General features: G+C 38.1%; 1 protein-coding gene across 1 annotated transcript in view; it reads right to left on the bottom strand.

The window, feature by feature from the left end:
- The window catches only part of LOC115426154 (golgin subfamily A member 7-like), a 30410-nt gene extending 11154 nt beyond the window's left edge, over window positions 1–19256 (bottom strand). The window contains exons 1-5 of the mRNA XM_030144144.1: window positions 19172–19256; window positions 18106–18231; window positions 15696–15848; window positions 11388–11489; window positions 6972–7024 (exon numbers count right to left, since the gene is read on the bottom strand). Of these exons, the coding sequence (XP_030000004.1) occupies window positions 6983–7024; window positions 11388–11489; window positions 15696–15848; window positions 18106–18231; window positions 19172–19180 (432 nt within the window). The 5' untranslated portion in view covers window positions 19181–19256 and the 3' untranslated portion in view covers window positions 6972–6982. The remainder of the gene's footprint in view (window positions 1–6971; window positions 7025–11387; window positions 11490–15695; window positions 15849–18105; window positions 18232–19171) is intronic.
- Between the last annotated feature and the right edge of the window lie 7092 nt (window positions 19257–26348).

Genomic DNA, 26348 nt, shown 5'->3' with positions numbered 1-26348 from the left:
CAATGGGATTTTATCTGGTTAAAGAAAGGTTAAATGAAAAAAAATGAAAATGAAGCATGAAGTAATGGTACTAATGTAAGTAATGGTGCTCAAAAGGATAATGTGGATGTGGACAGGGGTCTGGATCAGCACTTATGTTGGTGTAATGTTCTAAAATACATGTTCCTTTCACCTTACATGCGTTTTTCTTGTATTTTTTTTATATACTTCTCGGATATATTTTTTGCTACTTATAAGCAAGGGACCAAATATGGTAACTTCATTGACCTTGATTTTCTACAAGAATAAAAAATGTTGAAAAATTTCACAAAAGTAACAAAGTCTTGTTATGTCCTCCAATAACACACTAAGGTTGAAATGTTGAATTTCAGACTATTTCTATGACTGAACTATAAAGAGTTGACTAACTTTGCATGTGTTATCATCACGTTGTGAATACACAATACGAGGCATTGGAAAAAGTCTAGAAAACTCGTGTATTTTTACATGTTCACATTATTCAAAATGCTGACACGCTGCAGAAATTCTGCTTTTGTTTGGAATGGTCATGCATGTTTGATTTGGTCAAGATGTCTGATGTTTCTCCACTAGTAGCATACATTGTTTTTGTCCTTGTCCAGCGAAACGTGGAACCAATTATATAAAAAAGGGATTTCAATCTTTTTTTTTTTTGAACATTGAGAACATTTAATATAATGTCAGTACACAAATCAACAAGCTGCATGTGTGCATCAAACAGACGCCGAGCTGTTTTCATATTTAAATGTCACGATGATAGATATAGTACAGATTGTTAATGATTGCCACTTGGGTAACATTTGTCCTCTCATAATCATTTTGAATGAAATTTGTAAAAACAGGCAATAAAAATTGCCATTTTAGTGAAAAATGTTTTAGTTTGGCCTGAAAAATATGTTCTTGGCGGTCAAAGAAAAACTAATACCAGACAATGAAAAGAAGAACCATTTATCCCATTTGCATTTTCCAACATTCCCGACCGACAGTAAACACTCTCATGTGTGCAGTCTAATTTACAGGTTTGCTGGAGTTCTGCGTCCAGGCGGCGGGTTTGTACACGGAGCCAAACGACACCTTATCATGAGCGGAATGACTTTTGGACGGGCCGCCGGGACACTGACTCGGCGCCATCTGCCTCTTAATGAATGCTCAGCAGTTCTGGGATGTTCGAGCCAAGTCTGTTTTTCCTACAGTGCAGTCTGGAGTCATCCCACCAGAGACTGATCCATCTCTCCAGCCCTTCACCTGAACCACTACGAGCCAAACAACAAAGAAAAAAAAAAAAGCTGACTTAAGCCAGACAGGCCTTCGGTTGTACTGGGGAAGCAGACAAGATGGAGAAAGACGAGGACAGATGCGTGGTTACGACCGACACTGGCATTACTATGATCAAGTTTCCGGAGGCAAATATTTACAGTCAGCAATGCTTTTATTTAATTTTTACTTCATGCCAAAATTATTGGGGTGAAATTTAAGACTAAACCCAACATTTTCATTCTTCATCGAGAGGAAAGTTCCTTCTAAACCTTTTAAGCGAGGGAATATTTAACCCCTTTAGTGCTATTGGCCCGCCAGCAGGCCTAGAAAATTATATTAATATTCATCTACTGTAAAAATATAATAAATCAGGACAATAAATGTTTTTTTCAACTTTTGCTGGAAGTTTAGACTCTAATGTTAATAAAAGTACATCAAAAGTGTATTTTAGTTTAAACTTTAACGTTCAAACATGATTTTTAATCTTTGTGGGGTGAAATATACGCAATTAAAAATCTCCGACATGAACAATTAATTTATGCATATCATCGTCAATGCAGCCGAAAAAAAAATAGGCGAGGATAAAAAATTCGAATTTCTGTTTTAGTTTGTTACAGTTTACTCAGGCATAGTAATAGATTTAATATTTTAGACAATGGGAATAGATTCTGTGAGGTCTCTAAATGTCCATAGACACAAAGAACATCCATATGAACCTTATTATTGTGAAGTAATTCTTCATTTACTTTGGGTATGTCTTTTTAGGCGTTTTTCCCCTGAAAATATGGTTAGGGTTTAACAGATTAAAGCCACAGCCATCGATGTTTTATTTATTAAAAACTATGTGAAATGTGTGTTCAGTCGTAGTCACTAAATGTGCTGCATTTCCCAGTTCTTTCACGCTTCAAAGCATCTTCTTCAGCTCACTGTTTGGGTTTTCCAGCCACAAAAACTTACTATTTGTTTACTGCTCTAATCAACCTCATTTCCCAACAGCCATTTGGGCACATGGAGCTACAGGGCAGACAAACAAAGTTAGCGTCGATCTCGTCAACATTTAGACTTGACTTAAAAGGCAAACGTTTCAGTAGTTGGTGGAGACTAAAGAAAAGATGAGAAACAAACATGACAACAACTGAATACACATTTACTCAGTGTCTGACTGTGAATGTGTTAACGGGCTTTGATGACCTGTCAAATGGGTTTTAGCTTGTTATGCTTATCGCAGCTGGCCAGAACAAAACAATGAACGGGGCTTTGAAAATCCATCATACCATGGGTCATCGTCAGTTTTGAGAGGTTTGCTTCTGTAGGGATGTAAGAGCTGAAATCTGGTATGAAAAAAAAACACAAAAAAAACACAAATCTTCCTTCCGCAGCTTTTTCCACTCAGTCCAAATTAAAAGACTAAATGTAAATGTAGATGAACCTGACTTTATTCCATGCTGCTATAGAAAAGTGAAGCCACTTTTCCAAGCTTTGGTGATTGGACATGGAGTAGAGCAGCAGAGTTCAGGTCGCATCTGACAATCTGATCAGTGATTGGTAACTATAGCTGTCAATCATGAATTTAACCTCCCAAACGAGCTGAAAAAACCTCTAGAATTGCAACATCCTGAAAGGGAATTATGGATGTTAAGCCCAGTGATGCTAATAATCCATCCAAGTGACTCAGTATTACTTGGAATCATAAAGTAATAAGAAAAAGAAGTAAAACCTACAATGAAATATGTAACCAAATTAAAATAAAATAGAACAGTAGGTAAAATCTGTTTTATTTCCCTTCACAATTTTTTAGTTTACTGTATATTACTTTGATTTCTGGTTCACAAGAAGGAAGGACTTTACTCTATGGGAACCATCTTTTCCCTGTACGATTCATTTGAGTACCAGTATGTTTTTTTTTTTTTTTTTTTTTTTTAATCGGAAGGGCCGTTAAGATCCTAAGTGCTTTCACATAAGTTGTGAATATTTTGCAGTGAATAAGCAACATTTTATTTTTTTGCAAGATTAATTTTCCTAAGCTTTGGCAGAGCAAATAAAGGCATCAGTGGATCATTTGTGTGAACTGGACATCATATGACAACAACACTGACGGAGCCGGACCTGTTGATTTAACCCATAAAGACCCAGTGCTACTATTATATCACTTCCCAAATGAATTTTCTCTCCATTTAACCTTTACTAATTTATCACATTAATTATAATATTATCTTCTGTATTTAGCATTTTTTTTCAGTGAAAATCATGTATTTTCCTTTATTTAATTCATTGATAATGTGGATGTTCATAAAAGCTCAGATTAAAGTTGAAGGTTATTATATCAAGAAACAGAAAAAATGCAAGAAAAAGTGACTTCTTCAGCAAATATATCATGAACTGAATGTAAAAACAAGCATCCCCATCCGCTGTCATTGATCCAACTCCATGGGTTTTACTAGTGAATCGAAGTTGTAGAAGATGACTGTGTTTCTATGTTCACTACGGAGCCTCTGAACGTCCAAATGGATCATATCGGATGACCATGAAAAGATGACAAACTGTATTTTACACCAATTATTCACACGTATTGATAGAATCAGTGGAGTAGAAGTCATTACACATTTTAGATCAGTACATGGTTTTGGTTGCCAGTGGTTGTTTGGGTCTTTATGGGTTAAATCCACATGTAGTTTAGTATAAAAAGCAAAAATGATTAAGATAATGGAGCGAAGGACAACATGCGGAGCAGCATCGACAAACAACCAGACTATGCGGATAGAGAGGAGTTTGTGTAAAGTCAGTGTCATATGAATACAGTCTACACAGTGTGTGCCTTTTCACTTGGATAACGGATGTGGACCCAGAAGAACATCCTCCTAAAACCCAGCAATGCATTTTTGTCCTCTGTAGGGGACAAAAGTTTCACAGTTTTACTTAAAAAATGCTGTCCATTACAAAGGACATTCTATTAAATAAATAAATAAATAAATAAATAAATAAATAAATAAATAAATAAATAAAAAATAATTAGAAAAATGTATCTGAAAAACTGTTGCATTATGCAGTTTCCGATCAAGATAATTGTTTAATGTAAAAAAGCTGAAACTTTCATTTTCCTGGGTCTCAGGAGGATATGACACTGGATCAAACAGACTGGATACACACTGCAAATGAGGCTCCAGGTGATGCTGAATTCATTACTCCTACTTTCAAACTGCCTGATGTGAATATATTCCAATTTTTTACTGAATGTCGCAACTGTCACATCACTCCTGTTGTGAAGAGTTCTGATGAAAAAATGTTCACCCACAATTGTTTTGTACTTTCGTTTTGTTAGTTCATGACACCCCTGGTGTGTAAAGACCTTAAAATTCTTTGTACAATATGGGAGTTTGAATAAAAAAAATGAATCTGCAAATCAAATTTGATGTTAAACATTCTTTCGTCGCACGGTTTCCAGCTTCTATAAATCCTGTCTTTCTTTCTAATATCTAAAAAAACCTAAAAGTAGTAGAAATAAAACTGTTAAAGTGTACCTGTACTGGTCATGCTTATGACATCGGTTGTGCTTTGTGTATTACATATAAGCAAGAGAGGCACAAATTCAGTTTAAAATAAATAAAAAATTTAAAAAATCGCAATAAATGCACCACACTGGACCTTTTGATTATGTGAATTACAGGTGTGGGCAGAACCTATGGGGAGCAGCGACTGCAGGCCAGAAGTGACATATCCGTGTTGTTTCTGGGTGACTGAATGTGAGTAAACAAGCAGCAGTCAGTGAGCGAGATTGAGTGTTCGCACTTGTTTGAGCAGCTGTAAGCTTTCCATTCTGCCACTGTCCTAGAGACGCGACCCAGGACTGGCCAATAATGTGACATCTTAGACTGGTGCCTACTGCACGGGGTCAACAACCAGTCCAGGTAATTGGACAAAAAAACGAGTCTGCGTCACTATCGGTGCTGGAACAGCCTGTGAAAGAGGTAACATATCGCTGACTATGCCTGACTGAAGGAGCAGCGACTTAATACTTGCATATACTTGACAACGGGCTATAACGTAACTTACCTGACGGAACCACTAGTATTATACGTGATCTTTGGAAAGAGCTAGCAATGAAAATTCCCTACAGGTACCCTTTACGTCTACTAATGCTATTACTGGATGGAATTTTTTAAAAAATATGACTGCTGTTTGAAAGACTGGAAGACAATTTAAGCCGATAAAAACTCAACACAGATGCTGAACTGATAACAAGCGCATCTTCAAAGGTGGAGTACAAAAAAAAAAAAAAAAAAATCAGATGTGGTTCTGAATCATCCGTCTGCCTGAGGAGCACAAATCTAACAGTGGAGGAGGCGAAGATACAGACCCCGACAGGACAAAGAGGCTGAAAGGCTGGAAGGACGGATGGATGGGCTGTATATGTGTTCAGTGTGCTTTCAGCCTGTGGTTTACCCTTCTTTTGACCATGGCAATGCTCCAACACCCTCTTCTCTCAACAGCTACTTATAAAAGTCCTGGGTTTACATTCCACACCAGGACATACTGTATGTATTGAGACGCTCGAGAGGAATTTCGAATGTGAAGATTAATCTGTCTCTTCAGTATGAGGGCAATGGTTTATCCATCTACGAAATGCGGCCAAACACAACATTTCTCTTTAGTATAATATTTACGGGTATGTCTTACTCAGCTTGATGGTGGTATCTCAATGCTTACAGCGCCGACTGGGCCGTCTCCAGCAACAATACAAAGATGCAAAGTACTTGTCAGGACGTTTGAGGATGAAATACTGAAAAGGCCTGTCCCTGTCTTACTCCGTACACAAGAGAAAGAGGTTCGAACAATTTATTGGTTGAAATGTGCTCTTGAATTGTCTGCCAGGGAAAGACATCTTCTGATTTAAAAGCCATCTGTGGAAGACGATCATACTGCACCGTCTCGAAGGGTTTTACTTTTCTAACAAAAACTGTGTTAATGGAGAGAATATAGCCGCTGTGGAATGATAACTGTAGACGGATGCTTAAAATGAAATTAAAGTTCTATCGGCACATGAGAAAGAGGTTAATTTTTATGACTGAATCATTTCTAATATGTTAAAATAGATTTTTTTCAGTCATTCAAAAGCATCTTATTCAATCAGCGATGCTTTTCAGCTGAAGTCATGAAATCCACTTCATGCGCTTCCTCTGACGCGACACGAATGAGGCCGGAGGCCAGCAAAGTAAACAAGGAAATGAGCTATTTTAACCAAAATGTGATAATTGTTTGATTACAGCTACTTAACGAAATGGAGCTGCAGTGAGAGTCTTACGGTGTTGGGTTAAGCGGCCAAGGTTGGACTGGTGCGTGCTGTCTGGGCAGAAGCGCCTCATGTGAACTGTGTGAAGTGACAAAACGCTGAGTACAAAGTCATAAAGCGAGCAGAAATCTCTTTAACCGCTTTATGAAACAGCCCCACTAACTGTAAAGCACTTAAATAATATTACTCACAGATGAAGAGGTGTTTACTTTGATGTGGGATTTTTCTTTGAATATAGAGGGGCATTCAGCGTTAACGCTTCACGAGAGGAAGGAGCGAACTCTTTCATTACTGCCTTTTGGATCCTTTTGTTCGCCGTGTGTGTCTTGTACATATTTGATGTTTCATTAATAATAAATGGCAGAGATAGTGATGTTTATCATTTAGGACTTGGAATCAGGAGACTTACCTTGGCAACTTTTATCTGGTGAGGCTTCGGTCTTCAAAGATGGTAACCTCAATCTGGATTCAATTCAGTCAAGGGTCATTTACAGCATCATCCATTAAAAAGTCCCACGCTGTAATATTTCGTCTAATATTTAGCTTCGATTACGCCACATATTTGCTATGGCACTGATTCAATTAGCGTAAGCATTGTCACATTTACTGCGTGATATTGTATGTGCTGCTTTTGTATGTTTGGATTATATTTGCTGTCTCTGTATGATTGTACTGATGCTTCACTGTTTATTTTTTATCTTTTTATGTTTACTGATGTATGTTGTCTCTCATCTGTCTTAACTCTCTCTTTTTAATAAAAATGCTGTAATATATTAGGTTTTGTTAGGGTGCCTATTGTCATCAGGCCGGGGACTTCAGCAGGATACTAGCCATGTTGGCTAAAGCTGCCCCTTTTTACTGTTATTGATACAGTTCATTAATTGGGATTGTCCACGATATAATAAAGCACAGGTGTCAAACATGCGGCCCGGGGGCCAAATCTGGCCCGCCAAAGGGTTCAATGCGGCCCTTGGGATGAATTTGTGAAATGCAAAAATTACACTACGAAATTAACAGTCCTTTTAGTTCAGGTTCCACATTCAGACCAATTCAATCTCAAGTGGGCAGGACCAGTAAAATACTATCATAACATACTGTATAAATAATGACAACTCCAAATTTTTCTCTTTGTAAATGTAAATATTATCATGTATTTTTACACTAAAACAAAGTATAATTTCACAAAAAAATGTGAATAACCTGAATAAGTATGAACAACCTGAAATGTCTTAAGAAAACTAAGTACAATTTTAACAAGATTCTGCCTGTTATTAAATGTTTTGTGTGGTTGTAGAGCCACTGTGATCTGTAAATTATAATGTAGTATATGTGTAAATGATAAACTGAGGCATAATATTGTTAAAATTACACTTATTTTTTCAGTTTGTTCATGTTTCTCACATCTTTTGAAAAGGATAGTTTGTAGATATAAACCTTTCCGTAATGTAAATTTACTTTTTTCGCTCTAAAACATAGAGACAAGTTTGGAGTTGACATTATTTATATATTATTATTTTATTATTTTACTGGGTCAGCCCACTTCAGATCAAATTTAGCTGAATGTGGCCCCTGAACTAAAATGAGTTTGACACTCCTGTAATAAAGTACTACTACTACTACTACTACTAATAATAATAATAATAATAATTTTACAGACACATAACATGGCTGAACCTAGACCTGAACAACTGAACCAACTCCAGATCATAACACCACCCCCCATAACAGGCACTAGGCATGATGGGTAATCATTTCATCCAACTCTCTTCGCATCCATCACTCTGAAACTGGGACAATCTGGACTCATCAGACCACATGACCTTTTTCCACTGAATCTTTATGCTCTCTAAAAACTGATGAGATCACTGCAGTAATTATCCTATTTGTTTAGTTAAATCCAGGAAGGGACTGTTCTTGCCAGATAGTGGCAATTGCAATATGTACAGCAGAGGAAATATGAAAAATATGTGTAAAAACTATAAATATTTTATACCTTTTTGAGGGAAGCGGTTCATTTGTGAGGCTTTTTGCCACCTCTGCGATTAAAGCTGTCGTTTCACACCATTCAACTTCCAGGCGGACCTACATATCACATTGTTAAGCTTTGAATATGTGTGAAAACTGGATGCTAGTTAGTGTCGCTTTCTAATGTTAGATGGATACTACTTCCTACATGTTTGCTGAGTCATGAACAGCTTCTGTACATCCTGTGTTGTGTCCATCTCACATTGTAAAAATAAGGGTGCTAGTTGGTGTGAGCTGGCTTCCATGGGTAAAAAGAAAAGGCTGACTTTATTTCATAGGTAAAAAAAAAAAAAAAAACAAGCCTAGCTCTAAACTTTCACTGTTAAAAGTTAGGTTTCACTGGTCTACAATTTAATTAATTAATTTATTTTGTTTACAATTTTTCTACAGTCTGCCTCCTAGATTAAATGTGCAAAATCTTAGATACTTTAACAAGATGAACTGGAAAACAAACAAAAGTGCTGGTTAGCAGATGTTTTCAAGGTATATGATAAAGTGTTCTTACACATATATATTGGATTATGTACATTTACACAACAGGTCTATAAATCTTCTAGTGGAAAGAACCTGTAAAGTGAATGTATTCTAATGTGCAGACTGTTTTGAAACAGATCTAGTAGCTCTGAGACAAACATTACTTTGGAGTAAAATCAGTTCTCTCATTAATTCTAATTTTGAGCCCAGACTGCATCTTGGAAATTACAGCCTTAATTTTTCTTTATTAGTGACTCAAACTTGGTAAAGTTTCACTACTTTTATTCTGGATGAATTTTCTTGCAGACCAGGGTTTCCAATTGCGTTATTCAGGGGTAAAAAGCAAAAAGTAGTGTTGGTATCTAATGACTTTCATGGGTCGGTGATAGATATTTAGAGTGTCAAAACTGCAACAGATACTCAGATTGATTAACACTTGCACAGATTTCAATTTCCTCCCCAAGGAATCAATAAAGCTCTATCTAATCTAATCAGCAACCTCACGAGTGCAGACATGGGTAAGAGCCACAACAGCAACACAGGATATTAACATCTGGATCATAAACAATCATATGAGTATGAGTATTTTCTGACGTGGCTCTGATGAAACAGAAGCTCAACTAGTAACTGGCCTTTTAACATTTTCAATTTAAAAACTGCAGATCATTTTGGTGCCATTCCTTAACCATATACCAAGATAATTAGATCCCTTGTTGAACAATAAAATGGGACTAAATTAACTCAATTTAGAAAAATAAATAAATAAAATAAAATCAGGTGCTGCCATCATTGTCAAGTAGAACTTAAGTTTAGGACAAAAATGGATCAAGAAAAAATAGATGGTCAGAATTCAGAATCTAACATTAACGAAGGAAATCAAACAATTACGAATCAGGCTTCTGTGGTTTTGCAGCTACAACAACAGCTGAGTCGAGACATTTGTGTCAGTCTCCCTCCTTCAGTCGCCAAAGTCGGCGCAGCAGTTTGACAGTGTTGAAGAAGTGATCCAGATCACTGCCAGCCATATAAAATCATAGGCAAGAGGGGGAAACAAAGCTCAGCTGTAAACAATTTCAGTCATATTTTGTTATCCCTAATCTCCCATTGCCGCGCAGTTACAATTAATTAGGATGTTGAGTCACCCCAGAAACATACACACACACAGCAAAAGCCAGGATGTCGCTGCAGCCGCTGATTTTATGCAGATGCTATGGATTACATACTGACTTTTATCTGGTGTTTTTACGGGGTATCCCTACACAGGGGTGGATTTCCTGTAAACTGCTCAGACTGCTGCTTTCCATTTTTATCCAGCAGTTTGAGGGAAAAACATTGCGCGGGAGGCAGGCCTGTAAATCATCCATTAGGCCATTGTAGGACTTGCAACTAAACTGTAATGACACATTTCCTTCTCAAGTCACAGTATGTTTACCAAGCTTAACACACCCTAGGAATCCCAAATTTATTTCTTTCTCTTGATTATTCTGGTGTGACAAGACAAACATCACAAACTAGTGGTCTGAACTGTTGCTGACTGTAATTTTAGCCAGCTAGCTTATCTGCTTACAGTACTAGTTTTGTAGCGAAACTAACGCTTAAAGGTGGGGTGCAAGATATTTTCCTGGAGCATTTTTTACTTTATTGCTTAAAATCCCCTTCACATCCCGATTACAACCAATTAACTAAATGCTCTAACGCAAAAATAAAAAAATTTAGTCACCTGTGGAACAAACAGGACTGAAAAAACACCATCCAATCATTTTGAGCGCCCTATCAAAATGATTGAACGGTGATTTGTCTATCAAACTCAACTGCCTTTTGTCCCTCCCCCCTCTTCATGCATGAATCGTGCATTCTCTGAGGTTTAGAGCACTTGTACAGGAAACGAAGCCAGAGCCAGTTTGGCCATCTTACTATTTTTATTAGGATGGAAAGTTCACCGGCAAATTGTTTTGTCACAAACATAAATCACTAGGAAATGTAACGTTAGATAGGTATGAACTGGGGCTGTTCTGTAAGAGCGGGGGTGTTGGACGAGACTGAATGAGGTATGCATGGATTGGAGGCGGAGCCGGCAAATTGTTGCTATGCAGCGCTCATGAACCCTCGGGAACAAGCACTGCGCGTGCCAGTACTCCGGAGGCGTGGCTTGGGGAGGATGTCTGAAGAAAGGGGTTTGGACTTTTGAATTGAGTATTTTCAAAATGTAGCTTGCTCGAACCGTTTTTCTAAGATCTTGTACCCCACCTTTAAGAAAAATATACCTGAAAGAAGAGAAACACAAAAATATTTCCTGATTTCGTGAGACTCTGAAGTGGAAGGATACGACTCGCAGGCCTCTTTCAATGGGGTCGGTGAGGAGAAGGCCCCTCGGCGCGTAGATTTTGTCATTCTGCTCCTGAATGTATTTTGCGATCTTCTTCAAAACCTGCGAAGGAAGAGCAAACAGAATTAGAGATGCGCCGATCCCGATACAGTATCGGGCCTCCGATATCAAATTAATTAAGTATCGGAAAGTGTCTGAATATGACATGACGTCGCCGATCTACCTTCCGATACAATAGTATCGGAATAGTAAAATAACAACTTAGCAGTAGTGAGGCCACGTCCACACATTTGCGGCAACTAGACAGAAGTGACTTCTTCTTTGAGACAGGCGAAAGTCACATCCGCTTAGTTGCCGTAAATGTGCCGCGCGCAAAAACGAAGAAAGCATGTCCTTAATTTGGAGGTACTTTTCACTTGAGACGCAAATAAAGTGCCACAGCAAAGTGCAACATATGTGAAGCCGATGTTCTGAGGGGTGGACTAAAACCTTCAACATTTAATACCACCAATTTGGCCAAGCATTTACGAAGACGCCATGCGAAAGAACACGAAGAGCTGGAGCAAGCTAAACAGCAACAACAACAAGCGCAGCAGAGGATAACTGATTCATTCAAGGGGCGTGAAAAACTTTCGACAGACAGTCCGAAGGCTCAAAGGATGTTAAGTTCAAGGTAACAAGACAGTGAGTGATGTCAGTGATGTGGGTTCTTTCATTGTTTATAGTGGTTGCTGCTGCACTAAAACAGGCCTACAGTATTTTATTTATTTTGTGTTTAACATAATTTTCAGAAGCAGCTATGCTCATTATTTTATTTATGTTTATTTTATTTATTTTTGCTATGTTGTCTACTTAAGTATCGGGTATCGGGAAAGTATCGGGAAATAACCAAATTAATATATCAGATCAGATCAAAATTGAAAAAACATAGATCGGAGCATCCCTAAACAGAATTTAAAAAAAAAACAAAAAAAAAACAAAACACAGGTCTTCAGTTCAGAATCTTAGTTTATTATTGCAGCTTTTCAACAAGACAGATTGTCTTTTCCTCAGACACGGCTCAACCCGATTTGTATTCTGCCTTCTGTTGTCCATTTGTTGAGCTTGCTTTATGCCATAAGCAACATGCTGAAACATTTATTCCTTCTGGGAAGTTGGTTCTGATATGATAATGTTGGAATTAATCACAGTTCACCATAAAAGAAAAGGTTTTGCAATCTGTGAGAAAACTAGCGCAGCTTGCCTTGAGATGTGTTGTTTTATGTGCCAGTTTTAAAAGAAATAAGAAAGTTTTCCTCTTAGTCAGGATACAAAACAGGGTCCAGTTATGAGTGTTTTATCCTCTGGCTTTTCTAGGATTGAGTGGTTTCTGAACACTCCGGCTACCCCTTAACACATGTTTAAATATCAAGTATCGGAACATCATGACTCAATCTTATCAGGACAAATTTATTTATCAGGAACAGACGTATTGATGTATTAAGATTCTGTCTGTACAAATGTATTATCCTACAGGCTATCAAGAGTTTTAGATTTACAGCCAAGCTAAAAAGAAACACACAGTAGCTATTAGTTATCAACTGCATCGTGGATATGGCTTCAAGGAGCAGTCAACGCACCATCTGTAACCTATGGAGTCTGGAAAGAGCCTTGGTGTAATCAGAAAATGTAGCCATACTTTTACTCTGTGTAAAATGTAATCCCCTAAACAGTTTTGCAAATGTGCAAAAAAAGGAATTAAATCAGCAGCTTTGGAATGATAGGAATAGGTCAATAAAATCCTAAATGCTATATACATTCTGTATCTGTTTATTATTAAAACTGTTTCTAACAAGTGATAATTTATATTCTTGTATTTTTATGTTTCTTTGTTTTATATTTTTTATATTTATTATTTTATTTATATATACTATTATTATGCTGCTGTAACACTGTGAATTCCCCTGTTGTGGGACTAATAAATTCAGACGTACTAGAAAACATTAAATAGCAATCTTTTATTTTATAGCACAAAACTATTTTCAAACAACCTCTTTATTGAAGCTGCAGTGCTTGATATGTTTTTAGCGTGACTGGGCTAAAGTTCCATAAATACCTTTCAGCATTTTATTGTAATTCAAGAGAGGATGTGAGACTTGTTTGTCTACTCTTTGCATGTGTTTTCAGGCAAAGAAAACCCAACGTCTGATGCAGGTTTCTGGCTAATCACAGGTGTTTTCAGATAAGTAGGAGGGGTAGATATGTGATGGACAGCTGTAATCACAGAATATTGACCAGATTTTGTCAGATCTGACCTGATGTGATTCTGCTCAAAAAAGTGGCTTCACTTTTCCATTACAGCAAGATACAGCGTTAATTTAGTCTTTGGACAGGTAGGAAAAAGCTGCAGAAATTCAGGCATTTTTTCCTCCCTGATTTCAGCTCCTGCAACTTTAAAGGGGTCACATTTTGCTTTTTTTAAATGGAATTATGTATTTTCAAACATTTCCCTTTGGTCTACATAAACTGTAAATGGTACGCTTGGGTCTGAATTCTTCATTAATTAAACTCCACAGGTCCATCTTCAACCCTATTTCTGAGTAATGACACCAGAAAGGTCATTTTGAGCACTGGCCCTTTAAATGCAAATGAGCCACTTCACACCCCACCCCCTCCAGGATGTTGACTATGCTGCTCTGTCCCGTTTCTCCGTAGTCAGAGAAATGTTCATCGGAAGTCTTGACCTTAAATGCGCAAATGTCGTGATGTAACTAGTTACAGACGCAAAAAATTAAGCAGGAATTTAAACAGGTTGTAGAAATCCACTCGATTTTTGCCAAAATTAAAATAAAGATAGCTTTGCAGCACCTGGAGGGTTCAAATTCAAACTTTATGAACTGTTAAGGTCCAAATACACACAAATGTACCAAAGACTAATAAAAGTGGGTTTAGCAAAATATGACCCCTTTAAGGCACGAGACGTAAAAATGCCTTGCAAGCAAGTCTTGATGAAACTAAAATTGTGGCTGTGACACTAAACTAGGGATGCACCGATACCACTTTTTTCCAGACCGAGTACGAGTACTTACATTTGAGTACTTGCCGATACCGAGTACCGATACGAGTACTTAATAATCCCATTCCAGTTCTTAGTTCCTTTTGTAAATGTGCTTTATTGTCGTTGTCATTAGTCTGACTGAAACAAAGTGCTGCTACTGACATTTAATGTGTTGGAATGAGCGTTTCTCAATTAATCCACCAGGGGGCGCCGCTCTGAATTAACCATACTGGACAAATACCACGAAGAAGAGTAAAGTTTTTTGAGAAGAAGAAAGTCAGTAATAAAAAACATGGAGACGACAGAGGTAACACTAACGTGATACTAATATTGCAGTGTTTTCACTGGTAAGGTTTAAAAGCGAAGCTTCAGCAGGAAGAGAAAAGATATATGAGTGATAAGTTTTGTTTTCACTTCTGCTGGCGGCGGTCCGCACCACTCCGTACATCTGCTGGTATTCCCATTCTGTGTATGCATCCACAAGCACCTGGAAAACGGATGGAATGTACGCAGAGGACGGACAGAACGCTGCGTCCGTATCCGTCTGTGTCTGTAACGTTACTTGCAGTCAGCGTTACTTTTATCATCGACATTTATTTTGTAAAATCTCCACACTCTTCACACTCCCCACACATTATTCCACCACTGCGCACCTGCTGCACTGAACTGTGAATGTCACACGGCCGTCAGTGGTATCGGTGCATTTGTATCGGATATCTTTTACGAGTACGAGTACACACACTGAGTATCGGAGCCGATGCCCGATACTTGTATCGGTATCGGTGTATCCCTACACTAAACCTAGTTACTCAATCAAGTAACAAATAAACACTATAAATGAGTGAGAGGGACTTGCCTCTCAGGCTTGGTCCCTAAAAATAATGTAATGAATTCCCTTAGAGATAATGTATAGACTTGGACAAATGAGCAGGCGCTATAGAAGTAATGATAGCATATGAACTATGAATATTTTGTTACTACTAGTACCATGGAACCAGCAAAAGTTAAGGAGTATTAGTGCAGAAAACTTTTGCTTCTAAGTGGAACTTCATCATTTCAGTTTTACATATTGCCCTGTGGTTGAAATGAGATTTAAAGTTAAGCTGTATACTTTATTGATCTTACACAGTATAAATATTTTGAGAGTAGTACTAATCTGTCTAAAACTACAGATATATGATCTCCATCCAGGGCTAGGAGTCCAAACAGCCAAACAGATTTACTCAAGATGATCTACTTGTATTGCAGTAAAGAGGTGAAAAGCCTCCCACCTTCTCATAGTGAGTCTCCATACATAGGAAGACTGTGTACGCTGTGAGACAAGCCAGACATCCTTCAATATAAGACTGGCTCCCGAGCTTCTCCGCCTCGGCGTAAAGGTTATTCAGCGTCCGCACTGTCTCCTCAAACTGCTGTTTGTCAATCTGAAACACATTCAAAGAGAAAAAGAGGATCAAAGCGAAGGTTAAAATCATTAGACGAGGCACGGGGCCAGAGGAAGATTTGGGGAGAAGAGTACAAGCAGTTTCTGCTTTTGTGGGGATACTGGAATGGAAACAGTGTCTTCTTAGCACCGGATCATTTTCTTCCATTCTTTCCATCTCTAGATAAATGAGGGGATGAATTTTCTTGGACTGGTGATACATCAAGGGAACAGTGGGCCCCTTTCCCGCATTGGAAACACTTCCTGAAATTATTAGGATGCTTTGGCCGTGTGCTGTGAGAATGTTTTCACTTAACAACTGACAGGACAATCACAGTAAAAGCCGGACACACACAGTGACAATCCGGGAAGGAATCTGTATGGTTCCACTTTTTTTATATGGCACCTTGAAAACAATGAACACGTATCTCACTTGATTCTATTAAACTGCAGACAGCTTCTGGGATTCAGATGAAACTGGCTGATGACCAAGCCAGTGTTTCTCAAGAATCCATCAAATGAAGACTGATGGAGGGTGGAGGTTTGTTGGACCCGGAGGCTGCTTTGACTGGAGTGTCGACAGCGATCCCATGTTGGTGTCCAGAATGGATTTGCTGATTTTCTGCGTGATATTACAAAGGAGGAGCCAGCCAGAGGCCTCCTGAGTGACTGAAAATCCCTCCAGCGTTCTGCTCCCTTGTGCCCGAGGAATGCAACAACAATCTCAAACACATCAGCGGTCTTATGCCCGTTTGGTGCCCGCCATTGAGAGACTTTGTTCTGTTTCACATTTTCACTTTCAAAGGCTGCAATTCAAACCACATTTTTCTGCCTGAGCATCTTTCCCAAAAGGCTGCAACTAACTAAAAGCAAATCCAAGGTTTAACAGGGTCTACAAATTTATGTGAGGAAGGGCATTCTCTTAATTTAAAACTGTCACTTAATACAAAATGAACAGGAAATAAATATTAGACACAGGTCAATAAAACTATTACAGCTGCCAAATACATTAAGAACAGCAAGTGCTTTCCCAGTTGTTTGGCAAAACTCACTAGGAGCATTAAAGAGCTCCCAAAAATAATAAAGCAGCATAATTGCCTGAAGAGATGTGATGTTACAGCATGCAAACCTCTGCAAAACCAGACCGACTACATGTAGAATCAGACCCAGGGGGTATATATGCTGACTGACAGAACACTGGGCTTATTCAGTTCTACAAGCATCACACAGTAGCATAAATGAGTGTCCTAGAGACGCCATTAAACAGCTTGGCATTAGGCTGCATATTTTGTAAAATGTAATTACAGAAAATTATCAAGAAATATACATGGGGAGAAGGTTTTATCACAGGGTGTTAGACTCCCATAGGAAAAGCTTTCTTTGTTTGCACAGTTTTGTGTCTGTTTGTGTGTATGAATTCAGTCGTAACAGAAAATATGGCAGACCACCCAATCAAAAGGGAAGTGCCAATAAACCACCCATGAGTGGGTTAAGTGTTGTGAAGCTGCTCTTTTCATGTGGTTTGTGGAGTTCAAAACTTCAGCTTTCTGTCCTGCAAACTCTGAACGGCCTGGCTGGCATCATCTTTAATGTGGCGAAGAGTCTGTTCAACTTCAGCGACCTGCCCTTCCACTTCCACATCATTAATGATGCCTGGTCAAAACCCACTTCCACTGTGGTTCAAATGAGGACAAAGTCCAGTTAGATTCCTGTGGGACTGATCTGGGGCAGAAGTCACAGATGCTAAGAATCACATTTGGCTCTGTGATAAAACTGACTGTAAGTTATCTTTAGGTTACATAATAGTGACTGTTATTCCGTTCTGAAAAGTATGTTTTACCATGATAAATGAAGCACTCCAGACATGTTTTGTTTGAGCTCTTGCAGAACACTTTGGCATACAAAATAAATAAAGGTATCCCAAACACAGTCAAGTAAATCTATGTTGGATCACATGTGGAATCATATTTAGTATACACCAAAATGAAGATAGACAACAGGGCAGGCAGTGTATGCACACTTTTATGTCTATATCAATACATTAGGACAAAAGACAGCCTTATAGGCATGACGCCTTTGGCAGCATAAAGTAACACTGCATATTCTGGGTTCACCATCAGAGGAACACATGATCAACCTTCTTTTTGCCCACAAGCAGCTCCACAGGAATCCTGCTGGATTGCTTCAATGTAAATCCTGACAGGAAAACAGAGTGCTGATGTCAAATCATCCACACAATAAAGACAAATCACTCTTACCCTTGTCTCCAATTCAGAGGGGAACTTGGTCTGAAACTGGCAAATGGTACCATTGGTGTAATCTCTCTGGATGAAGACTTTGGCAGCGATGGCTGCCTGCTGCCTCATGTCCTGCAAGCTGTGAGTCTATGAAACAGCAGATAACATGTTTTTTTCCAATGTTCATTTATTTGTAAGGCTGCACAATATACCATTGCAATGTACGACAGTCAAGGGCCAAGTAAGGCAAATTAAATCAAGTTAACAGTTTTTTGTTGTTGTTGTTGTTGTTGCTTGTTACAAAAAGGAAAACTTGCACTGTTCTCATTTGTCATGGCTAATCTACAAGAGGTCCTTCTGACACAATATTTTCTATTTCTGTCAGGTTATTCTTTCCAAAGGAAGCTATGCTATTCAGCTGGTAGCAATTCAGCTTTTTCTAAATACTGTATAGCTAAATTTATCCGTGAGTTGACTGAGTGACTAAACATTTTTATCTCTCCAGCAGAGTCAAATGTCACGACTCATCATTACTAAAAATATTAGCTGTTCGTCAGTCCTGTTCTATTTACAGTGAGGTTTAAGGGTTGAATCACAATGTTTGAAATGTCACTTCATGTGCAAGCTACACAGTTAACTTCTTTGTGAAGTCTTGTGATTCTTGCCAAATGTCGTCTAGCATATAATCAGCAGTACCGATTACACCCTGCTCTAAAGATGATTTTCACAGCACACTGTTCTGTGTTCCACCGGTGTTCACTTTAGCTGGGACATGCAGCTAGCTAGCTCGTTGGCAAATTGACAGTCACTCATACTGAGCTCCAAAATCGAAAGTAAATTGTAAATCATCGTCTCCAATAATTCCCTAGTCTATGTATCCTTCATTTCTCGTCAGTATTTTAACCCCGACGATTTAATAAAGATTGAGTCAAGCTAACGTTCCTGTCGAGGCTAAAGCTGGACAGGTTTCCTTTTATTTTACGTAAAACATACACCCAGTAAACGTGATATATTATCGGAATCTGTTTAAAGTGTTAATACATCACTGAAATGTGTTCAACAGTTGTCAGAATCATTGTAACCTCACCTCTGCCATGTTCAACAAGCTTTCTGTTTATTTTCCGCTAGCAGCCTTTAGCATGTACTACGCGGTAACCTTTCCGGGTCGGAACGTTTACTAATGACAAGGTTCCGCATGTGAAACTGTGGTTCTACACAGTATGGTAAAACAGTCAAATTAGCTGATTTTTTTGTCTTTTCTTCTTTTACCACTTAGAACGTGTGTAGATTACATTACATTTTGCAACATATTATTATGCTGTCAATGCAGTTATATATTAAAATAATGTTACTTTGGTATCATCAATAATAACAGCTTAGTGGCCATTCTATAACTCCTGGGAGTGGTAATGTTTTCCCATAAATTTATGAAAACCATTGATACTTCAGTGTCCATTTTCTGGTAAATGTTTGGCAAGAAAATTGCACAAACATAGTTTTTCTTTCATAAGGTTATGTGTTTTTATGGGACTCAGATGTATTTTGTGTTTCAAAATAAAATCTGACAACAATTAATCAAATTTGGTTTTCTGTTTCCATAAGTTTTATGCCTTACTAACCAAAGGGGGTCGATGTTCTTGGCCCTGCATCATCACAGATCCTAAAAAGCCACAGTTAAGCATGCAGATATATTTGCAAACTTGTGTGAAAATCCCTTTAAAAAGAGCTCTGGGCCTGAAAACAAACAGGCACCACTTTTGAGAGAATACAGATCCTACAGTGAAGTATTATATTTCTTTGTTATTTATTCTGTTTTATTTTTATATTTAGAGAGTTTGTTGTCTGTCAGGAGGCTCAGTTTAAGGAGCCGAGTGATTTGCAAGTGAGTGATACATTTTCACAGAATCCAAGGCATCACAAGCCTTCTAAGACATAATTAGAAGATGTATTTTAAAAATTAGAAGGCTGTGTAAATGTTAAAAACCCTCTATTGCTTTTCTAGTGGGCTTATTTGTCTCTTGGTAAGGGGGTGGACCTTTAAAATCCTTCTCCTCTGTGATGGCCGGTGTGGGAGAAACCACTAATGAGCACCATTTGGGCCCTTCATTTACAACACATGCTGCTTAATAACCCACGACAATGGTTTTACTGCTGCTCAGGTCACTCTTGCTGAAGCAGGACTCGAATGGAAAGGCTATACATCCGTCCTCAACGGCCACTTCTGCCGGAGACGGCTATTTACAGAGGGAAACTGCAGCTGGATCATTCAGCGCAGTAAATGTCACTGTAGAGGCTGTTCGTGTGGCAGTGCCCTTTTGTGAAAATTCATGTAAATTACTCATTTGATGTTGGTGGATTTGCAGAACAAAGGACAGTTTGACAATACACATCAAGAATTTGACTTCTACTGTTCATGTGCTCGTATTGTTCTTGTTAATAAAGATGATTAACGTTAGCCTATGAGGAAAAATCTGCACACTGCCTAGTTAAACATTTAGATGTGATTTATTCTCTTCTGAGCAACATAAATATATATATATATCTAAGTCATATGTAATCTTCACAAGTATAGAAATAAGTCTTTTTAATTCACTTTTTTTTTTCAAGTCAATTATAATATATACCATGACTGACCAAAAAAGATATCACTGTATCTCTATGAGGAATCTCTGTTTTTATTGTAATATTCGTATGATTGTTTTTTATCATAGAGATTTGATGTTGATTAATTCTCTTATTTTAACTCATATTATGTTGTGACAGAGGTCTCTGAAAGTGTGTTTTTATACAGTCTATCTGATAATGACAGCTTGGATTCATGAGATGAGGCCGAAGATAAGACAAGGAAATAAAAATAGATGGAAGCTTAAGAATTCATCAGACTATATCTTATTTATTTATTTATTTATTCAGTTCAATCTAAATGATTGGAAAGGAGCAGGATGAAAACTTATAATACCTGCCCCTTTCTTAACCCTGTAAAGCTTGAACCATTAAATCATTGACAGAAAATTCCAGTTCTTTGAAACTGGAGCCTTCAAAAATCAAAAAAAAAAAAAAAGTTTTTTTCAAATATAAATTTCCATGTATGAGTTTCAATTTTGTATCACATTTTATACATCGGGTTTAAATGCTCAAATATTATTATTTTTGAACAAACATAAACATAACACAAACATGTCTAAAAAAGTGGTAATTCCTTTTCAAAATTGGTAAAGTTCTGCCTCCTTCCTCATTAATTTTAATCTTGTAGTGTCACTGGAAAGGCCTCTGGTGAATGAATTCCTCTCCCCTGGTGGATTATCCATGTATTGCATGTATCTAATTGTATACATCAGGTTTTTCAAGAAAAAAAAAATCACACTGATCATGTAGAGGGCTTCAAAACTCATGTATCAAATATGATACGTTTGGCGTTATAGGGTTAAAACATCTGCTTACATCAGATAAGTTGCAATTGCAGCTGATCTGATATTTTTGTGAAAATACGGGAAACATCCAGTGGTTAATATTAAAATTGGAGTTATTCACTGTAGATTGAATATATAAATAGTTTCAAGATGCTATAGTAGGTTCATTTTAACGCCAGTATGCAACCTGCATCCTAATGCATCAATAATGATCCACTACTCTAATAAATACTTATTTAACACTGAAAGGGCCACTTTTGCACAATAATAAGGCTTTTAATGTTGTTTCTTTGTGTTTTTTTTCCTGATACTTCTTTTCTACTTATTCTTTGACTTTCACTTGAAATTGGAGCAAACGTAACCCTCTTGTGTTAGTTAATCTTCCTACTTCCTCTGCCAGCTTTCCATTCCAGTGTACAAGAGATAAACATGTTCGGACTGCCCTGTTCCCACAGACATTGCAGTTATTAACATTGTGAAACAGTCCAGATCTTTGAGAGGCCATCCTTAGTCCAGCCAGACACAGACTGGTTTCTTTTAACTTGAGATTTACAGTCGAATTGACTAAAACCGAGGGAGAACCTGAGGAATGCACTGCCAAATCCAGTTGTGGAAATACTGACATCCTTTATTGAAATGAAAATATTAATATCGCTCAGTAAAAAAAAAAAAATACTCCAGTGTGTGTACAAGTTCTTAAATCTACCCAAAGTGTGTGTAGTATCTATAACAATGCGGTCTATTCTGTAGAAAACCCTAATGTTAGATGTGTGACGTTCTTTTTCCAGCTCTAATCCAGGTCAGGTTGGAATCTGAAAGGTAACTAAAGTTGTCAGACAAATGTATCCTTATGTCTCTTAATGTTCTCTCTGGCCTCAAAACTCTAGAGTTTCCTGTTCAAGTAAAGCCAAGTCCTCAACTATTTCTGACAGCAGCCTGGATGTGCATTTGGTCATGATATTTTACTGCATTAACACTGAAACCTACACTATATGGACAAAAGTATTGGGACATGTTTAATTCAGGTGTTTCTTTTCTAACAGGGGTCTGGGATACGAAACAGTAGGTCTTTTTCCATCAAAATACCAGGAACTTTTAATACCAGGAACTGTTTTTACCTGGGTAAAAAAGTTCCGTGTTTCCAGTGTGTGGGACCGGCTCGACTCGACTCGGCTCGACCTTTTTGTGTTTCCATGACGGAAAAGGACTTGGAATCTGGTATCCAGTACTAGTTTTTTGGTATCACCTCCGCTGCGGTTCCAAGCGATACTAAACCGTGACGTATAAACACTGCAGACCACTGATTGGTCAGACACTTTTCTTTGTGACCCGCTGATTTACAAAAAACAGATTCAGAAGTGGACAGTAAATATAGCGGTACATTAATCCACATGATAACAGCCCAAAACTACACCATAGTCGGTCGAGGAGATTCAGTCGTTGGTGGCTGACGTAAAAATTCAGACAAGACAACATGCAACAAGTGACTTTTCAGCAACTCTCTGTGCAGACAACACGGAAATAACGTGCCGCATCGCTATGACGTCCAGGTACTGTAAAGTGGGTAGTATCCTGTAAACGGTCTCCAGGAATACCGAGCTGAGCCGAGCCGAATCGAGCTGGTTCCATGTAGCGGAAACGCTGCATCTGTGCTTTATGTTTCCATTACACCCAAGGCTGAGGGTAACTTATTCAAGTGAGGCTGATGGTGTATGGGGGAGCGGTAAAAGAAACTACAGTACCATTCATGTACATTTAGAAACTATAAGCTCTCACCCAGTGTTTTTTCAACCTTGGGGTCGGGACCACATGTGGGGTCGCCTGAAATTTCTAGTAATTGGTAAAAATAAAAATAAAAACTTGCTAATAAAAAATATATGGTGAGTTGAAAGAGACAATCCCACTACATTAAAGACATGACAAACTGTGAAGCTGAAACTGAAGCACTGTGGTTCTGTTTATCTGTCAAATGTTCATTGTGGTCGGTTTCAGATGCTGCAGCTCTTTCATAATTCATAGTTTGAGTTCTTGTTTGTTCAGTATTAATTGTCAGCCTTGTAAATCCAAGCTGGACTGACTGTACATATCCTGACCAAGGAAAATCAAATTCTCACTTTGAGCAGTAATCTACACCTGGCTTTACTGCCTCCATCCATAATAATATACATTATATAGACTAAATGTCATCTAAAATTAACGTTTATTTGCAACGTAGTATAGGTAACTATTACATGATCAGAAACAGATTAATTTTAGCAAAAACAAATGTCTCCGTTTTGAATGTCTGGGGTCACCAGAAATTAGTGATGTTAAAATGGGGTCACGAGCCAAAAAAGGTTGGGAACCACTCATCTAGCCCAATAAAATTATTTAACTCTTTAAACCACAGGTGTCAAACATGCGGCCCGGGGCCCAAATCTGGCCCGCCAAAGGGTCCAGTCCGGCCCTTGGGATGAATTTGTGAAACGCAAAAATTACACTAAGATATTAACAATCCTTTTAGTTCAGGTTCCACATTCAGACCAATTCAATCTCCAGTGGGCAGGACCAGTAAAACACTATCATAATAACAAATAAATAATGACAACTCCAAATTTTTCTCTTTGTAATTGTAAATATTTTCATGTATTTACACTAACACAAAGTATAATTTCGCAAAAAATGTGAATAACCTGAACAAATATGAACCTGAAATGTCTCAAGAGAAGTAAGTACAATTTTAACAATATTCCTCCTGTTACTAAATCTTTTGTGTGTTTGTAGATCCACTGTGATCTGTACGTTATGATGTACATGTGTAAATGATAAATTGAGGCAGAATATTGTTAAAATTACACTTATTTTTTCAGTTTGTTCATGTTAATCACATCTTTTGAAAGGACGGTTTGTAGATGTAAACCTTTTCATAATGTAAATTTACTTTTGTCGCTCTAAAACAGAGAAAAGTTTGGAGTTGATATTATTTATATATAATTATGTTATTATTTTACTGGTTCGGCCCACTTCAGATCAAATTTAGCTGAATGTGGCCCCTGAACTAAAATGAGTTTGACACCCCTGCTTTAAGTGAACAGTTTGGGTTTAACGTTTTGCTGGTCTGTATATAAACATCAATATAACATCAGTATTTCTTTAAAGTTTCATGGGAGATGGTTGGTTGTGGTAGAACATTATTATTTAGTCACAGCATGAAAAATATCTTAGAAATTTAAAGCAAGAACATTTAAAAAGGGCGACACTTGTGCCTCACAGACAGAAGGTCCTGGGTTCAATTCCAACACCAGTCGAGGGGGGTGGGACCTTTCTGTGTGGAGTTTGCATGTTCTCCTCGTGTCTGCGTGGGTTCTCTCTGGGTACTCCGGCAGCCTTCCATGCACTGATAAGTTAAGTGGTTGAACTGGTGACTTGTCCAGGGTGTACCCCGCCTTCGCTCCTATGTAGCTGGGATAGGCTCCAAGTGATCCCAGTGACCCTAGTGAGGATAAAGCGGGTTCAGAAAATGAATGAATGAACATTTAAAATAGATCCAAACAAAAAAAAACAATGTTGAGAGAAATGAAGTAAAACCCATCTGAGGCATTTTGGAAGCAAAGATAACAATTTAAACCAAACTAACCAATGAAATGAAATGATATTTATCCCAATAAAAAACTATATCATGATATTTGTCAGTACTGTTTCATATCCCAGAGCCCTGTTAGAAAAGAAACACCTGAATTCAACGTATCCCAATACTTTTGTCCATATAGTGTATGTCAAGAAATTAGTGACATTTAGTGACCTCTTTTGGCAGCCTGGTATAACTGCAACAATCTGATTATTTCGTACTCATGATGACCTCTATTAATGGGGGGAGCTTATTTCAGGAAAATTTTCAGATTCAACTTTAGCCGAGATTTTCTAATGCTCCCATGTCTTGGGAATATAAAAATGTGAAAAAATTTCAAATCAAGCCCCAACCCCCCCCCCCCCCAAAAAAAAAAATTACTTCTTCAACCCTGAAAACGTGGGGTTTTTGGCAACTTTCAAACCCTTTTCACTTTTGATAAAGTACAGTGGTGCAATATGCTCATGCTGGGCCCTTAAATGTTTTTTTGTGAGACGTCATGTCTTAAGAGTGCTTTGCACTACAAAAGGTCAAATTATAGGTCAAAGGTCACCCAAATGGTCCAAAATGCATATTTGATGGAATGAAGCTGTTAATGTAGGTTCTTCCAAATGTTGGGCTCAGGTTCTCTCCTCAGAACACATCTATTGACCACAAACAACTGCCATTCAATAAGACACATTCAACACAACTATTTACTCATGTATTCTCCATACAGACATGTCAAAAAGAACAAACAATAGTTTCACATGACTTTGACATTTACATGGATATGTCCCGTTGTGGGCGACACAATGGTGCAGTGGATAGCACTGGTGCCTCACAGACAGAAGGTCCTGGGTTCAATTCCAACACCAGTCGATGGGGGTGGGACCTTTCTGTGTGAAGTTTCCATGTTCTCTCTGGGTACTCTGGCTCCTCCCACCATCCAAACACATGCACTGATAGGTTAATGGGTTAATCTAAATCACCCGTAGGTGTGAATGTGACAGTGATTGTTTGTCTTTACATGTTCAGCCCTGAGATGAACTGGTGAAATGTCCAGGGTGAACCCCGCCTTCGCCTGTAAGTAGCTGGGATAGGCTCCAAGTGACCCCCATGACCCTAGTGAGGAGAGAGCGGGTTCAGAAAATAAATAAATGAATGAATGTCAGTACTTGTAGCTCCATGACAATGGGTTGTAATGTAGTGTTAGTGATGTGCGACACAGTGGTGCAGTGGATAGCACTGGTGCCTCACAGACAGAA

This window comes from Sphaeramia orbicularis, chromosome 9 (genome assembly GCF_902148855.1).
Source record: "Sphaeramia orbicularis chromosome 9, fSphaOr1.1, whole genome shotgun sequence".
NCBI lineage: Eukaryota > Metazoa > Chordata > Actinopteri > Kurtiformes > Apogonidae > Sphaeramia > Sphaeramia orbicularis.
Note: the sequence above shows the minus strand (reverse complement) of the source record. Positions and strands in the feature narration are given on the sequence as shown.